The sequence below is a fragment of the Lampetra planeri genome, chromosome 5 (assembly GCF_965212315.1).
Source record: "Lampetra planeri chromosome 5, kcLamPlan1.2.h2, whole genome shotgun sequence".
In the NCBI taxonomy this organism is placed as follows: Eukaryota; Metazoa; Chordata; class Hyperoartia; order Petromyzontiformes; family Petromyzontidae; genus Lampetra; species Lampetra planeri.
In genome coordinates, this window is record NC_136111.1 from 12,605,718 (window position 1) to 12,625,099 (window position 19,382).

Below are 19,382 nucleotides of genomic sequence, written 5' to 3' on the forward strand. Positions count from 1 at the left end.
CACCATCAACTTACCACTTTTAGTACAGATGAGACAATACTGTACTAGTAATATAGGGTTGCCGCGATATAATTTTCACGAATTGATACCAAATTTCACAATGACATCACGATAGCACTTTCCCATAAGTTTTTAATTATATTCCACATATGTACAGTATTGTACTGCGTTTGTGCTTTGCTGTACTTTTAATGTGAATGAATATTTCTTACAAAACAACCTACTTAAGTTCAATTAACAATCATAACTTTCATATCGCACATGCTGTCAGTTACACACGAAATGATTCAATAGAATGAACTACAGAAATTGAGGTCGTTTGAATGTACTCTATTTAAATTATTTCACACCGTAATAAGCCAACCGTGTTAATCGGTGGTGCCATCAATTACTGCAAAAAACATGCTGTCAAAGTGTTAATTTTATTAATATAAATAATTTATTTACAACTTTCATTCATGCTTTTGTCATTTCATACATATTGTCAGGATTTTTTTTTAAGAACAAAAATTTGGATTATCACGATCTCACAAACGGGCAATACAAGTACAGTACATCTTACGATATATCAGTGTCGCCAAATCGCAGCAACCATAATACAATCCATATACAGTATTTGATTCCCAGTTAAGGTGGTTGACTACAAATGTATTAAATCGACGACTGCTTCCGTGAACCCAACATTGAAAAGGGTACAACATGCTGAAGGGGTTTTACAGATCCGTTGTGGTGGGATAATGTATTTTCAAATGCATTCTGCCAGGGTGGTAAGCAAAGCTCTGTGCTTTTCAAAATGTGGAGGCTGTACACCTGCAGCGGTGTGTGTGCTGTGAGTGCAGGTGAGAAGGTCACATCATTATATGGATTGCTTGCACAGGATACTCGGAGGGTTGTGAAGACTGTGAAGAATTATGAGGCATAGATCAACTAAATATAACGTTGAATTTCCTTAATACATCTTGGGATGGGCATTAGGGGCTCTGTTTTTGTGAGAAATGTCACACTAAAATGGTCACATGGTGAAATTTCATGATTGTCATGACCACACAATTAAAGCATACCTTCTGCTTGGCATTACAAACTGAACATGTCCAACAACTGTTTTGTTCCTGCTACCTGAAGCCATGATTAAAAACCCCATTTTGTCCAGGCCAGATATAAATTGACTTACAATGGGCTTTTATCTGGGCAATGAGCATATGTTCTAATCAATCATTGACAATTATGTTGTTTCATCAACATCATCAATCATATCCATATCCAGGCATTTGCTGGGTCTATTGATGGATAACACCTCTTCATGCATTTTCACGGAGGTGTTATTCTCTTTAGTCCTGTATAATATGTTTCAATGCCTTTGCCTCTTTTTTTCCATCCATACTTGGTATATCCTGCATGACTGGCACAAAGATAAACCCAGTGCCTACACTTCTCCGTCTTGTACCATCACTTTCAGATTTTTCCATATAACACTGGTAGATACTGCCTCCGCCTGTGTTGTTTGATTCCATCTCACCAGTGTTCATCCATGTCTTTGTGAACCATTTTCCAGGATCCAGATGAAGGCTGATGGCATGGCCCAGCCAATTCAGGTGGAATTTCTCCATCCACCTTGTACGTACAATACCACTTCAGTCTTGGCTCTTCTATCCTTTCAATTTATTCTATACTAGCTTTACTACCCGGCTTCGCCCGAGACTTGGATTCTTGTCTTGGATTAATACACGGCCTACGCGGAGGGTGGGGGGGGATGCGTGACGTCAGCAGGCACACTGCGTAACGCTGCCGCATGCGGGTGACATCACAGATGTGACGTCACCACTCACTTGCCGTGCAAAATATATCCATTATTGCAACCATCCCCCCCCCCCCCCCCCCAATGCAAAAGTCTATTTTTATACTTTTTGCATTGTGTACAGTCTGGAAGCTACACACATGCCAAATTTCAAGTTTGTTGCATGTCGGGAAGTATGCTCAACATTTCGAACAGACACACATATTCACAAATTTCCCTTTTATAAAGATGTATGTATTATTGAGAATGATGGATATTGAATAATTATGGTGGTTCTTACGAGATAATGAGAATGATGTATGATGATGACGATGATTATTATGTTTTAGTGCAGTTACTGAATACATATACAGACCAGTGATGAATAAGTCAAATTGGCAACAAGTGAAAACTCTTTTCCATCACTTTTTATTACCTTTCCTTTTTATTCCATGGAAAGTGAACAGCAAACATGCCTCATATGACTCAGCCATGTAACTCTCTACTTTAATAATTCTCAGCACTCAGGCGTGACAGCACAATCCGTTTCCACACCATGGATTCCATCAGCACATTAGAAAAATTATCTTTTCACTCTCTCCATAGAACTCTGTAAAGTGTTTTTTTTTACATATATATCATCCAAAAGTTTGTCTTCAATATATGACTGTTCCAGTAAACACCGAAGATGTTGGGGGTCTTTTCTCCATGTCATTTGGACAGAATGTCTTATATTTAGGAATCATTATTGTAATCTTTTTTGTAATAACAGGCATCCAGATCAATTGCGATGACTATAAAATTACAATCCAGTAAAACAATGTGAAAAAAGAGAATATTTTACAATCATTGTTGCATTGTCAAAATTACTTTAAAACGATTTCACAGTGACCAATGTTTGAGCCACTTCAGGATATAAAATTAACAGTTTCTGTGACCCAACATCAGCATAGTATATTGTTGACAATTTTAGCTTACATATCCACACCTTTTTATATATATATATTTTACATTTTGTTATAGGTTAACACAACGGCCCTTCCTTGGTTCCAGATTCTTATTACGTCATTACGCCTACAGGGTTGTCACCAGGTTGGATTGCTACAGTTTGGTACAACAGCAAATTACCCACAATCCTCCGTTCATTCTTCATAACATCAGCAGACCCACAACCATTCCCTCATACACAATGCATTATCTGCCACTGATTTCCAGTCCTTCAGGATATTGCATCCTACAGCTGAAAACACCAACCCAATGAAGAAACCTACTGCCCTTTCCCAAGTGCCTCTTAAAATCCTGGCGACCGCCATTCGGTTAGTAATGCTCATGGAATGCATAAATGAGTTACAGTGCAAAAGACTGTTAGCAATATGGTCAATTAAAAAAAGAAGTCAAAATTGTTATACAATAGTATAATACGCTCTACTAAAATCTGTTACATTTGCATCTTATTTCATTGTTTATAAAGAAAATTGAAGAGAAATAAAATGCAACTAAAATCACAATGTAATTCAACAATGTAATTAAAACAATACAAATCTTCAGTTCAAATGTAGGCACACCTCTTTCCCAAGAAAACAATTATATTAAAAATAAGCATCATGCATTCAAACAAGTTTTCTGTTATCAAAATACTGCAAAACAAGAGAGTAGTGTCTTAGATCTCATTTAGTGTATATGCGTGTGTTTAAGTCTGCAGAAAGTTTTATGTTTTAGAGTTCACATTGTATGTTGTTTTTTAAATAAAAAAAAACCACCAGGAGAACTAAATCACAGCAGGGCCTCTGGCCTGTCCCACAGTGAGGCATGTCCTGGGAAGCTCGCAAAATCAAAAACCTCGTCGAAACTGACTGTCGTTGTCAGGAACTCCTCGGCGTCTTCCTCCCAAGGGTGGCGAAGAGAGCTGATCGCGAGTGACAGCTCCTCGTCAAACGTAGGAGCGTGAGCCCTCAGGTCGACCTGCTCCAGGGCATGCTGGCACCACTCGGGCGGCGGGTTGATGTGCCGACCGTGCACCGTCAGGTCGATGTCGGCGTGCGCAAACGACGCCTCGAACTCTCCCGCTGCGTAGGCGTCTCCGCTGTCACCGCTGTCGCCGCTGCCTGAGCCAAATACGTCGTGCAGCACCGACTGCCAGTCGAAGCTGCCCTTTAGCGAGCCAAGGTCCTTTTGCTCCTCCTGTGCCAAAAACTGCCTATTGCTTAGTGCCACCTCTGGCCTATTCTTGCGCTCGCTGTGAAAGTGCTGGAAGGAGGCGGCGGCATCGCCATTGTGGCAGTCCTGGTGGGCGTGCAGATCTGAGGGCGAACGGCTTTCTAACGATGCCTGCGGGAGGCCGTATGGGCCTGGTTTGTTGGCCGAGATGGGGTTGTTGGCCCAGCGCGCCGTGCTTATTCGCCGCCTCCTCAGCAGCCCGTTGGCCACCACATCTGCATACTGGGGATTGATGCTCCAGAATCCCCCTTTTCCAGGTTCGTCCTTCTGCCGTGGAACCTTGGAGAAGCACTTGTTCAGCGAGAGGTTGTGGCGAATGGAATTCTAAATATGGGTGATAAAAAAACACACACGTCAACAATCAAGTGTGAGGTTTTTTTTGTAACACGTAGTGTACGCAGTGAATTCTTGCAACAATTTGTAAGTGCAAAATAAATGCTGAAAAGCGAACGTCCTTCAGATATCACGCTGCTATTGCCAAAGCTGAGCTGTCAAGTGCTGTTAGTGGGCACTTGATTAGGCTCTGTTTGGCAAACGAGAGCATGCATAGGCAGCCCAAAAAATGCCTGGCCACCCTTAGAAATGAAGTGACAAATACTTATCCGAATAAACATTTGCATACATTAAAGCACTGTTTTCATAGGGGTGCAGAGAAACACAAAAAAAAATCAATAACGGACCATCAGGACTTTTAAATACCAAAACACCAGAGGGCTTGGTGCTGAATAATAGAAAAATAGAACCCTTTCTTAAAATGTAATTTATTTTCCTGAAAGTTGACAGACCTAACGATGTATTCATTGTTATTATTTTACAATGCTGGAATAAAAGCTTATGTTATTGGTTTGAATGAGCCTTAAGCGTACTGGAATGACCCTAAAACATACTGCCGTTAGAGCTGGTAACAGCCATATTAAATGAACAAAGCTTTTATAATAGAAACAAAAGGCAAGGGAAAGTGCTTGTGTTAAGTGTGTCTGTGTCTCAGACTTAGCAGATTAAGACTGGTCTTTCAGCAACATGTCTCGTATTCAAGAGGGCCAACAGACATAGAACTGCATCTTGAAATACCAAAGATGGTAAACATCGCCGCCTGTGTAGAATATGCTTTTAACAATTTACCACTTCTCTTGTTCGTTAAACCACATCCCAAACCTAAGAATTTAAAATAAATCTTATTTGCAAAAGGCCATTCTCGGCTTTTGAAAATGTATTTCTTGTAGATAATAATGTTCGAACAAAAAAGTTATATTTTGTTCAGTTAATAATGTTTTTGGCTTGCACAGCATTAAGATTTGGGTGGAATGGACATTTAAATGATCAAGGTTAGAGGCATACCTTTTGTACATACATTACATACAATTAGTTTCTTTACAGAAGTGCCAATGTCTTTGCAGGAAGTAGTTTTGGTTAAATTCTGCCGCTTCTGAAATTGTGTTCATCCTACTCATCAGTCATAGTTTAATGGGGGAGGTTTATGTAAACAAATCATTTAGTTGCGTTTTATGGTAAGGTTTCCTCACGTGTAATTAATAAATTGTGCCACCCTCTCCACTTGTTGGGTAAAGTTTGATCATATCATCATAAATGTTAAATTGTAGTTGTTGTTCTGCATCTACATCATCCATACGAAAGAAGAAGGTAAAATCCCAATTGTCAATCAATTAACAGGGATTCAACGGAGGGAACAAGACAGGGGAAGTGTGGTCCATGGAGATGGAGGAGAAATCAGCTTGTGTGAGGATAAAGTATGCTGATGGCTTTGGGACGCCTTGATCCAGGAGTCGATAGATCATGGTGAAAATGATGACGGTGAATGGGGAGTGGTTCTGGGAAGTATTAATGGTTGCACAGGTGGGGCAGGGGATAACATCTTTCCCCCATTGAGAGACCAGGGGAGTAAGAAATTCCCCACCTACTACAGAGTGTATATCCTTAGAGTTGGGTATGGAAAAACTGCAATCATACACTTTGTTTTCTGGGCTTTTGTGTGAAGTCATTTGGGGCCTGGGTGAGATATTAACACCTAGTATATACATCATACTTCATGAAGCCAGGATAAAACACAGCAATTCAACTTAGATGGGCATGTAACAAATCGCCCCGTATGGCAATTTGATGAATTCTGACAATTTGGGGTCATGATTCGATTAAAAAATCCATTGTTTTTCATTTTCAGCCTGTTTGTTTTGTTTCTCGTTTGCTCTGTCTGGTTTGCACAATTGTATTCACTCCATGAGCCAAAATGTAACATTTCCATTTCATGTGCACACCTTTTTTTATTACACGCACAATTTAATGCATGAATCGTGTATATTATTTGATTCTAACTGCTGAATGAATGCATACGTAATACTCCCTCAGCATCTGGACATGGGCATTAGATCTCAAATCCAATACAATTAAATGTAGGTTTACATCACGTGAATCCTCTTGTACCATACTGTGCTTATCAATTGTCTTTAGATGTTTTTAGACTAACACAATTTCCAACGAATGTAAGTCAACCAGTGCTGTTGTTGAATGGAAACAAACTGGTACGGACAGAGGCAATTTGTTGGCCAAAATTAACATTCTCAAAGCTCTGAGCAAAGAGCTGCACGCACGGCTAATGCACTAATACATGCACGCTGGTGTATGGATGCATGTTGAATTTATTTCGCACCGTATGCAGCAAACCGTGATAATCGGAGGCTCTGTTAGATCTTAACACTGTACACTTTCAAAGGTGATAGTCTTACACGATACAAGACTGACAGCCTAGTAACTTTTTACATTTTTGTGAAGGAGATACGTTATGTGCAGATCTAAGTGATAGCCTTTACAAACGTTATTGAATTTGTTTATTTCCATTTAACGCGGCATTCAGAACCAGACACATTCTGACAGTTCTCCTGACCTAACCAACATGACTTCTTATGTAAATTTCACACAAAATGTTTCACTATTTCAGATATTACCTATCATGTTTTTATTGACTGATACATTAAATATTTTTCAAATACGGTTCAAGTTCGTATTTTTACACACAAACGTCCCATTAGCACGGTGTATGTGAATTAAATAAAGAGCAAAAAAATATCACGAATTGTCTGTCTCTGACAAAGGTAAATGTTTTAAAAAAATCAAGGTCGTGCAAATGTAATATTAATAGGTGATTATGGGACAATAAGAAAGTTAACACGTTTAAAGTAAAAAAAAGGTAAAAACGGTACAGCGTGCTATATTTAAGAACAAAGTGCATGCGGCCCGTGGGCATAATGTAAATAAAAACACCCCTATTTCCTTTGGGAAATGGTACATTCCACAATTAAAATGTTCTGCACCTGTACAAACGACATTGGCAATAGCTTCCGTAATAAACACAAACATATGACATAACTACAGTGTTTGTTTATGTCTCTGTTCTTTAAAAAAAAACTATGTTTTAGGATTCACTGCACATTTTTCTAATTACGTATCGGTATTTACAGTATTCATGCAATATAAATAAACATGAATGCTGTACTTAAAATACTGTTACAATAATAATCAGTCATTGTTATGGGAATGTACAACATGCCCCGTTACGCTTTTTAAAAAATATCCTTTCGAAAGGTTTTCGTTCTAATTTGAAAAGAAACTCGCTGCAATTAACATTTACCGTATTAATAGGGTAACTGTGAGGTTTGTGTTCTAGTATTTCAAGAAAATTGTGGTGGCTGTATTAATAAGTCAGTTTTCAACGTTCTTTTCGCATTCAGAATAGTTATACCTTGGGCAAATCGCCAGTGCCAAGGCTGAACAATGTGTTTGCCTCTGCAGAATAAATAATTTTAAGCTGTAATTTAGCTCCATTGTAAGAACATGGTTCATTCTATTTGCAACGTGAGTAATGTTGGATTGGGCAATAAATGCATGTAGTAACATGCAACAGATTAGCACTGAGGTAGGCCATTGTGAAAATGACAAAAGCCACCATCACCGAAGTCATTCTCTCCAGCCCTTAATTGCTTTCATTATTCAGGTCTAACCTTACAATACGCTCTGATATCAATTATTTGCGCTGTTCTAGAGAATTTCCAAACACTGATCTCACGTTTGGTTCATTTTACAGCACAATTACGTAAAACATCTCATTCCTGTGATCCTATTCGGTCGAGGATGTGCCCCAGCCTTGAGTATATTTCCGTAGGCTCATTTGGAACTCACACGTACGTACACACACAGAGCCCCATCGTCTGTGCTGGGCTCACCCCAACCAGCCACAGAGGGGCCCCGTACCCCCCACAACGCCACCCGCATTCCACATCCCTAACAACATCAATTTAATCACTCTCTATAGCCCCCCGCCCCCCACTGCTGGACCCATGCCCAGGCAATAAACAGGGCAATACCTAATCGCTGTTCTCACTGCTGTTCGGCGATAGTGGTCATAAATATAGCAGTGTCTACCGCGCTTTTATGAAATAAATACATTCGTAAGTGGTGTCTTTGATGTGGGAAAACCACTGCGTATGGCAGGCACAGCAGTATAAATTGCTATTCAAGACAAATTTAATGCGTGTTTATTTGAACATCTGTCCCCGAAACCACAAGGGGGCTTTTTTTTCATATCACTACTTTTTGGGTTTTAAAATAGTAGTTCGAAAAATTCGCTTTTCTCTTGGACCCAGCCGGCACTGCCGTGCATTGCTTGTGTGTAGTGTTATGAAGTGGAACCAGTGGCAAAAAAAACAGCTCCTGTGGAGGCTGATAAGCACCCAGCTGGAGGCTGCGTCCCACGAGATAGGATGCGTGGAAGGTGCATTGTAGGCTTTTGTTGTTATTGTTGGTGTGTACAATGCCCTCCGGGTTTTTTTTTACTAATAAAAGAGATGTCATGCATCGCAATCACAATGAGGAGGGCATTTGAACCATTGGCTTCTGGTAATGAGCTTCAGTCAAAACGTTGCAATAAGTCATCAGCATTGAAACAAAAGTCGGCGTGCGTGGTATATGTCCTGATCTTGTTGGTGGTGCCTTTTCACAGCACCTACTGTGTGTTGTAACCCGTTAATTTGCAAGTGTAGAAAACTATACAAAAAATGAACGTACGTCTGTGTTTAACAGATACTGTATGTCCGTAAAGTATTATATTTAGAGCCGTCAAATTATTTTATGTAATGTATACGTATACTGTATATACGGTATTAACATTGCCACGTTTATTTCCTGCGGTTTTGCGATATCAAATACATAAATTATAATTGGATATATTGAATTGCCCTATATTGTGAGATTGTTTCGACGCTTGACTATTAATGATAGTACAGCATTTTACTTTTCAGCATGTTAAACCATTTGATTGGCGTTTACGCTATGCGATGTATATCTGTTTATACATGCATAGTATTTTGAAATACTGTACAACAGCACTTTACTTTGTACTGTACCATTATGTATAGGGCGGATGAGAATTCGCGGATAAGTGAAATTCCTCATTAAATTGTCGTTATCTGCGACCCCGCCCACCACCCCCATGGATATCGGTCCCCAATGTAAACATTGATAAGAACGGGTGTCCTGCAAATCTATTTTATAACGTAAGTAGATACGTGGTGTACATTCATAAACATGTACACGTATGCAGTGCACAGTACTTACACAATTCAGTAATGTACAATATTATATGCAAAGTAAACTGTACTGCATTACCGCATCAAAACGTATGTCACCAGACATGACTAAACTGTATCGTACAGTATTCGTACGCACAACTCTTGCTGGTTGTTTGCGAGCGCAGGAGTTGAAGCAGCACTCACTGAATCGCTCCGGGACATTGTTGAATGAAAATAAAATCGGGTACCAACTCGAGTAGCAACAAGCTGCTAAATCAAAACGTCTGTCCTCCGACATGACCGACCCATGGAGGGCACGCGCTCTGCGCACCTGTTGGGCTTGAACCCACCCTGCCTGCCTGGCTGGCTGCCTTTTAGCACGGCCACTTACAAAGGAAACAGGAAGCGTCTTTTGTGTTAGACTTGACAATGGAAAGCAAATAAAAGTTTGCATGAAATGGTTCAAGACTCATTTAGCAACGGGCAGTTTAATTGTTGTTTATATTTGAGAGGCATTTTTTTGAACAAGAACGTATTCTGGCGCACTTGGAGTAGAGCACATTGGCAGTGGAGCTTCTTCTTTATTGGCAGTGGGAGTAATGTGGTGATTATGCATTCAAGGATTAATTGACGAAAATCGATTATGTATTATCTGGGATTACAGCATTCAGATTTAATGCAAACGATATAATAAATAAAAATATAATCAATACAATTGAGATGGGAAGAATGAGACAAACGTATTAAATTTTTTTCGAATTACAGTTGTGTAGTCAGCATCATGATATGAATAATACATTTGCAAATCTCAATAGAGCAGTGCACCCCTTGGCGTCAGGCAATGGCCCACGGATGCGACTTTTTTTCTCCTGAAAAATCCTTCAATACCCCTTTTCATCCTTTTCATTGTTGGGGTCGCACTTTCCCATACACTCTCCTGTGAAGGGAACCCCGATTTGTTTAATTATCAGATCTACAATTCTAAACAAGTGAAGTGCAAAACCTAGCTTAATGTGATTTTTTAACTTTGCAGATTTTTGTGACGATGTTCTATCAACTCACTGCACTTGAGAACATGTTTTTTTTAGCATGGATGGCTGCCCTAGATTCTTACCCAGGATCTCAGCAGTGCTGGCTCAGCACTGACCTCTTCGCCCTCCATTCCACTCTAAGTATTGTATTGATTTACAACCTGAATTATGACAAGCTGAGGAGCAATGATTGGGTTCAGACGTGAAAAAATAATGATGCTCCTAATGCGAGGTGGCACCTTGTGACTAAGTGTAACTAGTGATACTTCCAAACAGAAAACTGCATCCTTAAAATATACGACCCAAATTACCCTCAATGCATCCAGCCTCATTATACTGTCCAGTAATTTTGGCAGCTAAGCAAAGCTGAGCCTGGTTAATATAGAACTTGGGCAGAAGACTGGGGCTACAGTTATTAGGTGTTGTAGGCTTGATGCTAGGTGGCCAGGAGATGAGAGTACAGATATTAATTATTGAATGTAGAGTGTGTGTGGAGCTTCGAGTGTTACCTCCTCATATGCGTGGGGCTCTCCAGATATTCCTCCCACAAGTAAAATACTTAATGGAAATGGTCAAATATATCAATGCTTGGCCCTCTTGACAAAGTATTGAGACTCGGTGAGGTATTTCTGGGTAATATATAACAATATAAACTTTGCAAAAGCTACTTTTGTATGACTTAGTGTGTATGTGATGGCTATGAATGTGTATGCAGTGAATTACAGTATATGCAAGAACTGTTCACAAGTCGAATCATTATTTCTGAGATGTACAGTCAACAATAATAAATACTGTACATTTTGCTTTAATACCGTCCAGTGCTTTTCATGCAGATCTTTACAATTCGACTCAAGGATGAGCGTGTCGTACATAGAGGGACATTTTGTCTAAGCACAATACTTTGCACTCGGCTTCTAAAAGAGGTGGACAGGATTTATAGCAGTACTGTATTAAGCAAATGCAGAACAGTGGAATCTACTTGCCCGGGTTTCCCATGCAATTTAAGGCCAAAGTAGGTGCCACTTGAGAAAATGCTGAACTCTAGACACAAACTCTCAAAACCCACTCACCCAACCCATGCACTTCACCACTGCTCCCACTAGAAGACCCTCCTATCCGCCCCCCACTACCCAACACCACCCACCTCTTCAGCCCGTGGAGGAGAGGGCGTGGGTGGGGAGGCGTGGTCGTAAAGATGGTGAGGGTGGTGCTGATGGTGGAAACATGGATGACATTGAGGGTGAATCCAGTGTTTTGTCCCGCAGTTTAGGTTGGCAAATGAAGCACATAGGAAAAGAAGTGGGGAAGTGGGATGATTTATGAAGGTGTTTTACGTGGTGATTAATGGACCTGACATATGTAAACACCATTGGTGCAGTAGCAAGTGGACGGTAGCCGGGCTGAAGTCCATTTTCATTCAGCCTGATAGTCAAGGATCTAAAGTATCCTCCAGCCTCGCTTTCACGTTCCTCTAACGACGAATCTAGCACCGTGATTGGTGTCATGCATATAATGAGAAATTGTATGTACAGTACTGTATTTATTTTTGCCATAACATTTATAATTTCAGAAAGGACAGAGTAACTGCAAAAATACAGTTCTGAAATTATTTGGAGACAAGCTAAAATACCTCAAAATTTAATACTGTACGTTTATCCTTTAAGGTGTATAATTGAAGGCATAATTTAATATAATAAGTGTAAACATATATTTAAGTGCTAAATAAACACCCATTGTGTTAATTTCACTGTCTCGAATGGGTGTATGTGCAGATTTTAATCCTTATAGCATCACAACTACACCCAATTATCACTTGAGTAATCCAGATAATATTTTTTAAAACCAACACCGCCTAATGCTACATTCATGTCTTCCAGTCAGTGAATGCATGTACGAGATGTTAATACGGTACAGGAATCTACTTTATATCTACGACATTATTTGCTCACCTGTTGCTGTTGTACAATGAACTACTAGAGAATGCACAAGTATGCAAAATTATACCACTCGAAGTCCACTCATTACACTGGAGAAGGCTTTGCATTTTAACGATATGCCAAATTGCATGTTCATTGAATGAGGCAATGAAAGACACCCAGCTCCGAACCAATTAAATAATTCACTCAAATAAAAAAGGCAATTCAACATTTTAACTCAACACCGTTAAAACAAAGACAAAAATACAACCTCGTTCATTTCACTGTGTAATCTCACAGCCGAGTGATCACCTCTCCCTGCCTTTCTCTCCACCCGGTGTCTGTGCGTCTCCTTACCCTCCAGCAGGGGTCGGCGTGGCGGTAGTAGCAGAAGTTGTCCGTGATCCACTTGTAGATGGTGGCCAAAGTCACCTTGCTCTTCTTGCTGGCCTGCATGGCCATGCAGATGAGCGTGGCGTACGAGTAAGGGGGCTTGGCCGCTCCGTTGGTCCTGTAATCGATCTCCGTCTGCTGCTGCTGCTGCTGCTGCTCCTGTGCCATCACTGCTGCGCTCACGGGTTTGCCCGGCGTGCGGGGCCCCATGCTGCCCGCCGTGTCCCCCGCCGTCGGCGAGGCAGGTGGGCCGGTTCCCACCCCGAGCAGGTCACCCCATCCAGGGCCACCGGCAGCGGCCCACGAGCGGCCCTGCTGCTGGCCCGGTGGCCTCGGCAGGTCGGCGTTGGCGATGGAGAAGTTCTGCAGCCACTGCAGGCTGGTGAGGCTGTCATCCAGGGTGACGGCCCCGGCGTCGTTGTCACGGTCCTCCGGGTGCAGGAGGCGCCAATTGGCCTTCACCCGGTCGGCGATGGCTGGGCTGGACAGCACCGGCATGGCTCTGGGCTCAGCTGCTGCTGTTGGCGCAAATGGGGATGGCAACAAACAGTGTGGGAAGTCACGCACAGATCCGTTGTCGATTTTGCACGGTACAAGAATAATAATACTACAATACGTGATGAGCAGTGGAGATTGGCATCACCACTTCACCATTGCTGGACAGTGCAGGTTGGTTGAGATATCACTCTGAAACGTCGTGATTTAATTTAGTTGTTTTCATTTATTTTATTGATTGTTTTACCTACGTGACTTTACCGAAAAAACCAAAGAGTATGAATCCTTGCAGTCACGAAAGCTTCAAATCTAGAAATATCACTCGCCACTGATTGTTAGCCGTGGCCAGGAATATAACTCAGGTGGCCAGGTTCGTAACGCGTCTTCTTGTCACGTTCGGAAGGAAGCTCATGAGGTCTCATGTCGAGTCCGAGGCTGTCTCAGCCCATCATCCCACTAGGGTCGATAACAAAAGTCACCACACGTTGTGGGACATTAATCGTGGTTGTCATATGGGTAGATTCATTATTTATTGGTCCCTGCCGTATGCATGTGGAATTCTCATCTAAATTGAAAACTAATTTTTTTTAACTGCTTTTTGTGCTTCGTTTGTTTTCCTTCCCCCCCGCACCTCCGATCAGCTCGGTTGGCGACGTACGGTGCGAAAGAAGTTCAACATAATTCACTGGCTTATGATCAACAATGGAAAGAAATAAAGACCACGTTATTGCTTTGAGGCAGAAGACAATGAGTTTTAAATGTTACATCATGACACTACTTTAGCTTGGTGGTGGTTTGGATATCTCAAACGCGTTATAATCAGAGGTGGTACACAAATATACCGGCTTGACTCATTTTAGAGGCGAGAATGTGGATGGCATTCAATATCGCAGTTCAGCAACCTGTATTACTGCAGGACTCTGCGATGTTCCTGTGACCCACCCTGGGGAGTCCAGTTGTCCTTTTTGGACCAGCACTGGACGCCCATGATGATGATGATTAACATTGCAAATGCACAATTGTGCAAACGAGGTATAAAATAAGCAAATAAATGTTCCGCACTAACAAAAACTTACACGCTTACATTGCAGTGCAAAGGGTAAAATGATTTAAAGGTACGATAGTATCAAACCCCTACTGGGGTGTCATATCTGTGTTTAGATACAATACAAATGATCGAAAAGTTGTGGCATAAGGCAAAATATTAGTATTTCGGACGTTTTTTAGCCATTTATACTGTGCAACTGTTTCAATTACGATGCCTCTCATTGAAACGTATCTAAAAGGGGGTTTCCAGAGTACATGCAATGTATGCATACACACATCTTTCATTTACAACCAAGTGCCCGCTGAGATTACAAGCATATTGTGTAAAGGGAGATCACGGTTAGAAACAAGCATCAAAGCAAATACGTGCAAAGTAGCAGACAAAACAGTCGAAAGAGAAATGCTTGCAATCTGCATATATTTTAAGAGCCAATTTGGATTCAAAGTCTCTTTTCTATCCGAGCCCAGTTTCTAACTCTCTCCATTAAGGGAGCCCTGAAAGAGAAGTAGAACACAAAAGCGAATACAAAGCACAGCACACACCAAATGTAAATGTACGCAATGTGCATTTCACATAACTTCAGTTCCACATGCTGTCGACTGTACTCATGTTGGGCTGTTCTGACTCTCCGATTTGGCTTCAAGAATAAAACATGCGCAGTGTTATGAATGGACTGGTACTGATGCACTCACCTGCACTAAAGTTTTGTTACACGTCTCAGCGTTTACACGTCTAGTCGTTTAATACCGATTGCTTACCTGCACGAATAGCACTGTTCCAAACCACACGCGTGTACATTTTATATATCCAGCATTACCACTTGGCTCTTCAAATTGCCCACAATGTGAAATGACAATAAACGTGAACGTACGGATGCGGTGCAGTGCGTCACGTACACTTACCTCGAATAAATTCTCAGAGGGCAGCAGAATCGAAGCATGAACAACGCAGTTTATAACACGGTATCCAACCGCTACTTGTATCCGAGAAAGATGTGCCGGCGGTGGTCTATATGGTGCCTGGCCAAAGGCAGCAGCAGGAGGAGGAGCAGTAAGGGCTTGGCTCACTGCTTGCGTGAATTGCGGTGTGCGACGGATGGTGCGCTGGGATGGACACAAAACGCACAGGGTAGCCCTGCCCGGCTCTTTAAAACAAGCCTTGCAGCTCACGATTGGTTTCACCGGACTCTCCGTCACCCGTCCCTCGGATTCTAGAATTACTACCTCCCCTTTCCACCCACTTCATGCACTCTACCCCTCCTCCCTACCCCCTCCAGCCCTCTAACCCACCCCCGCAATGTGACATGCTTCAACCCCCCTTCACCCCAACACCCACACCCGTGTTTAGCACTGAGAGCCCCACTGCCCATTCTCATTCAACCACTTGCTAGAATGTACTACAGGGTTCTGCACGGGACACTTTTATCAGCGTTGTGTGCATGGCAAATGCTGTTTGTTGAGTTGGATTGTAAAAAAAAGTAGACGTATGTATGTCAGCGATTTTTTAAATTATCTTTCGAATACAATTTTTTTTAAGATCTATTTCTACATACCTTACAATTACATTTGAATTTATTTTCAACTGTATCGTAACCTCAAGACTGCAAAATGGCAAATTTGTATATATTTTTTTTACGCCAGAAAGCCTCACAGATTATTTTCCAGGAGGGTTCTGCATTTAGGTTCTTGGTCATTCCTATTCCGTTTTGGACGCAACCATAGTACGTGGAGATAACAACTTGCATATGAGGGGATGAGACTCAACATTTCCACACAGATGGATTCAGCCATCGCTGTGCTGTCATCTCCTGGCGACTACACAGATGAGCATGCAACATCTTGGGAGGTAGGGATAGATGAGGGGGGGGGTTGTTGGAGGTTATTTTCAGTGGTGAGCCTGGTGCATGAAGCCAAGGGCATGGGGGGAAGAAGACGACATATTGGACACTTCACGACGAGGCATTTACTCACAGGCAATGCGCGATGACGTTCGTGTCAATCGTTGCCTTGCCCACTTGTTTTATGCGTCGTATCCGTTGCGTGAGAGTCGGGTGGGAGTACTGTGCGGACCCATCCGTGGGGACACTATAGGGGAGAATGTCCTCTCGTGCAGGTATTCCTTATGGGGCCCCTAGGTGCACGTTTCTAAATTGGTAAAACTCTGAGCATTCAAAAACCATTTGAACACACACATTACTGTACATGCATTCTAAGTGTGCGCGTGTGAGACTGTGAGTGGACATGGTACATATTGTGAATAGTACATACGGTACAGATGCGAGTGTATATTGTGGCATGTGCACATTTTTTAAAGGGCCAGATTGTTATGATCATACTCTCGAATATATTCTTTGCAATTGCTCAGTTTTCTAGTTCTGCGAGAACATTATTGTAATTTAACAAAACAACTCAAAACATTCCTCAATAACATTGCTTTAACAGAAATAATACCGTATTTAAAATATATATATACATAATTAGCCATTGCCTGGAACGTCACCAATGTTTGTGTTGTCGTGCTTGTGCACGCACCACTGCCAACACAGCATCACCGCGTCATTTATTATCAGAATTGACATCAGTCGAAATCGTCTGTAAGTATTCGATAATCTGTCGCCTTATCACCACATGCGTGTGGCATAAGTCAGTTTGTATACATTGTATCGTGAATGATAGATATGTAGTTTCATGAGCCTGATAACTTTATCAAGCTTTGCGCTTTATCAATGAGTTCCCTCCTTTGTTCCCGCAGCACCCAAAGCAGCGTGTTGGTACGATCTGTGTATTAAGCCCAGAAAAACTGAACTTGTGACATTGATTGCTGCATGGACAAATTATCAATTGAAGTTTAAATATTCATTTTACGACCGGCTCTCGTAACATGGCTTAGCGATAGTGGGTTTGCCGCCTGTTGCAAGAGGTTCACGGTTTGAATCCGCCCGGGTTTACTGCTGCCGATGTATTAACGCGCATCAACATCCGCAGATAAAGATTCATTTACGTGATTCGACACGACTAGGCCAATTCTAAAAATTACCCGCAACTTATGAAACCGGGAATACATAGCAAGCATCGCCTCCTACTGGCAGAGACGAGTTAGTGCCGCATATGTCTGAGACTACATTTCGGTCCCCTAATTCGCGTCGCTCACCGCGTGGACGGCGTAAAGGAGGTCAGGGGAGCCTCTCTTCAAACGCAAAAAAACATCAACATAAAATTTTCATTTAAAGCTTTCATGTCTGCAGGGATTCATATTCTTGGTTCTTGAGGTAAAGTCACGTAGAAGGGAAATAATTAAATAATATTAAAATAACTCTTTTTTTATTGTCTTATATTTTAGTTTGTTTGTTTTTTTTATAGTTTTTTATTTATATTCTTTTATTATTTCCCTTCTACGTGACTTTACCGAAAGGACCAAGAATAACATCAACATTGTCACAATAACCCTTGCGAGCAGTACACACGGTGGTGCCTCCGACGGATCGACTTGCCCCCCACCCACCCATCCACCCCCCCATCCACCCCCGCCGGAGGAATGTGGAATTGCCATCCTTTGCGTCCAGCAACGGCAGGCGTCGTTGATGATGTTGTTGGGGCTGACGTCCCAAACGGCCACACCACAAACCGCCGCCGCCCGTGCACAACGGCCACAGGTCAACCTCCTCCTCCTCCTTGGTCTATCCACTGCTGGATGGAGGTCTCCCCATACCGTGTCGATTGTGGGGGGGGGAGAGGGTTGTTTGACCATACTTCACCACGCTAGTCAGTACGTTCACTAGGGGGAGGCAGGCGGCGGGCGGGCGGGGGGGGGCAGAATGGGTGCAGATGGAACATCCGTGACCCCCAATCGAACTCAGGTCGCCGACGGGTTAACAGCGCGATAACCACGATGTGCCGCGCGATAAACACACAACTGTTCATGTTAAAGCATCAATTACTACCACGTTTAGAGCACTTTGTCAATCCACTGCTGGATGAAGGTGTGGGGGTTGGGGGTGTGTGTAGTGAGCATACTTTACCACGCGAGTCAAGCGACTTTGGTGACGGTTCAGCCTGTTCCGCGAATCGAACTCGGGTCGGGGCAAGGTTCGCAGCGCGGCGACTCTCTGTGGGCGACTATTTCGCGGTGTCACCCTGCGACTCACGGCCACCACTGAGCACCTCGCTGACGTTGGAGGGATCTTCTCCTCCCGACGATCTCACCTCGGGGAACGCTCTCGGCCACCCACGAGCGACTTCTCCCGTGGGGGAGGGGGGGGCGGGGGAGATGGCACCGTGCGAGTGACGGTTGTCGATGCGCCCGTTGTTGGCACGTGCACAGGGAGCGAGATGAGTGACACGTGCAGAGGAAGTGAGTGACACGTGCGCAGTGAGTGACACGTGCAGAGGGGAGTGAGTGACACGTGCAGAGGGAGTTACACGTGCAGAGGGAGTGAGTGACACGTGTAGAGGGAGTGACACGTGCAGAGGGAGTGAGTGACACGTGCAGAGGGAGCGAGATGAGTGAGGGACACGTGTTGAGGGAGCGAGATGAGTGAGTGACACGTGCAGAGGGAGTGACACGTGCAGGGGGAGTGAGTGACACGTGCAGAGGGAGCGAGATGAGTGAGTGACACGTGCAGAGGAAGTGAGTGACACGTGTAGAGGGAGCGAGTTGAGTGAGTGACACGTGCAGAGGGAGTGACACGTGTTGAGGGAGCGAGATGAGTGAGTGACACGTGCATTGGGAGCGAGTTGAGTGAGTGACACGTGCAGAGGGAGTGAGATGAGTGAGTGACACGTGCAGAGGGAGTGAGATGAGTGAGTGACTCATGCAGAGCGAGTGAGATGGGTGAGTGACTCGTGCAGAGGGAGTGAGATGAGTGAGTGACTCGTGCAGAGGGAGTGAGATGAGTGAGTGACACATGTTGAGGGAGCGAGATGAGTGAGT

At 42.8% G+C, this 19,382-nt stretch overlaps 1 protein-coding gene across 3 annotated transcripts; it reads right to left on the bottom strand.

Annotated features, from left to right (window-relative positions):
• Positions 1–2,187: 2,187 nt before the first annotated feature.
• Positions 2,188–17,895, bottom strand: LOC144718881 (forkhead box protein J1-B-like). Of its 3 annotated transcripts, none has more exons than XM_078594464.1 (3): positions 16,424–17,895; positions 12,875–13,428; positions 2,188–4,315 (listed from the first exon to the last, which is right to left on the bottom strand). In XM_078594464.1, exons 2-3 carry the CDS (start codon positions 13,406–13,408, stop codon positions 3,548–3,550), a joined length of 1,302 nt encoding a protein of 433 aa, XP_078450590.1. In that variant the 5' UTR covers positions 13,409–13,428; positions 16,424–17,895; the 3' UTR covers positions 2,188–3,547. The 3 variants fall into 3 exon arrangements, with proteins under 3 accessions (XP_078450590.1, XP_078450591.1, XP_078450589.1); XM_078594465.1 differs by lacking the exon at positions 16,424–17,895 and adding an exon at positions 15,356–15,645 and having other exon boundaries at positions 12,875–13,425; XM_078594463.1 differs by lacking the exon at positions 16,424–17,895 and adding an exon at positions 15,356–15,645.
• Between the last annotated feature and the right edge of the window lie 1,487 nt (positions 17,896–19,382).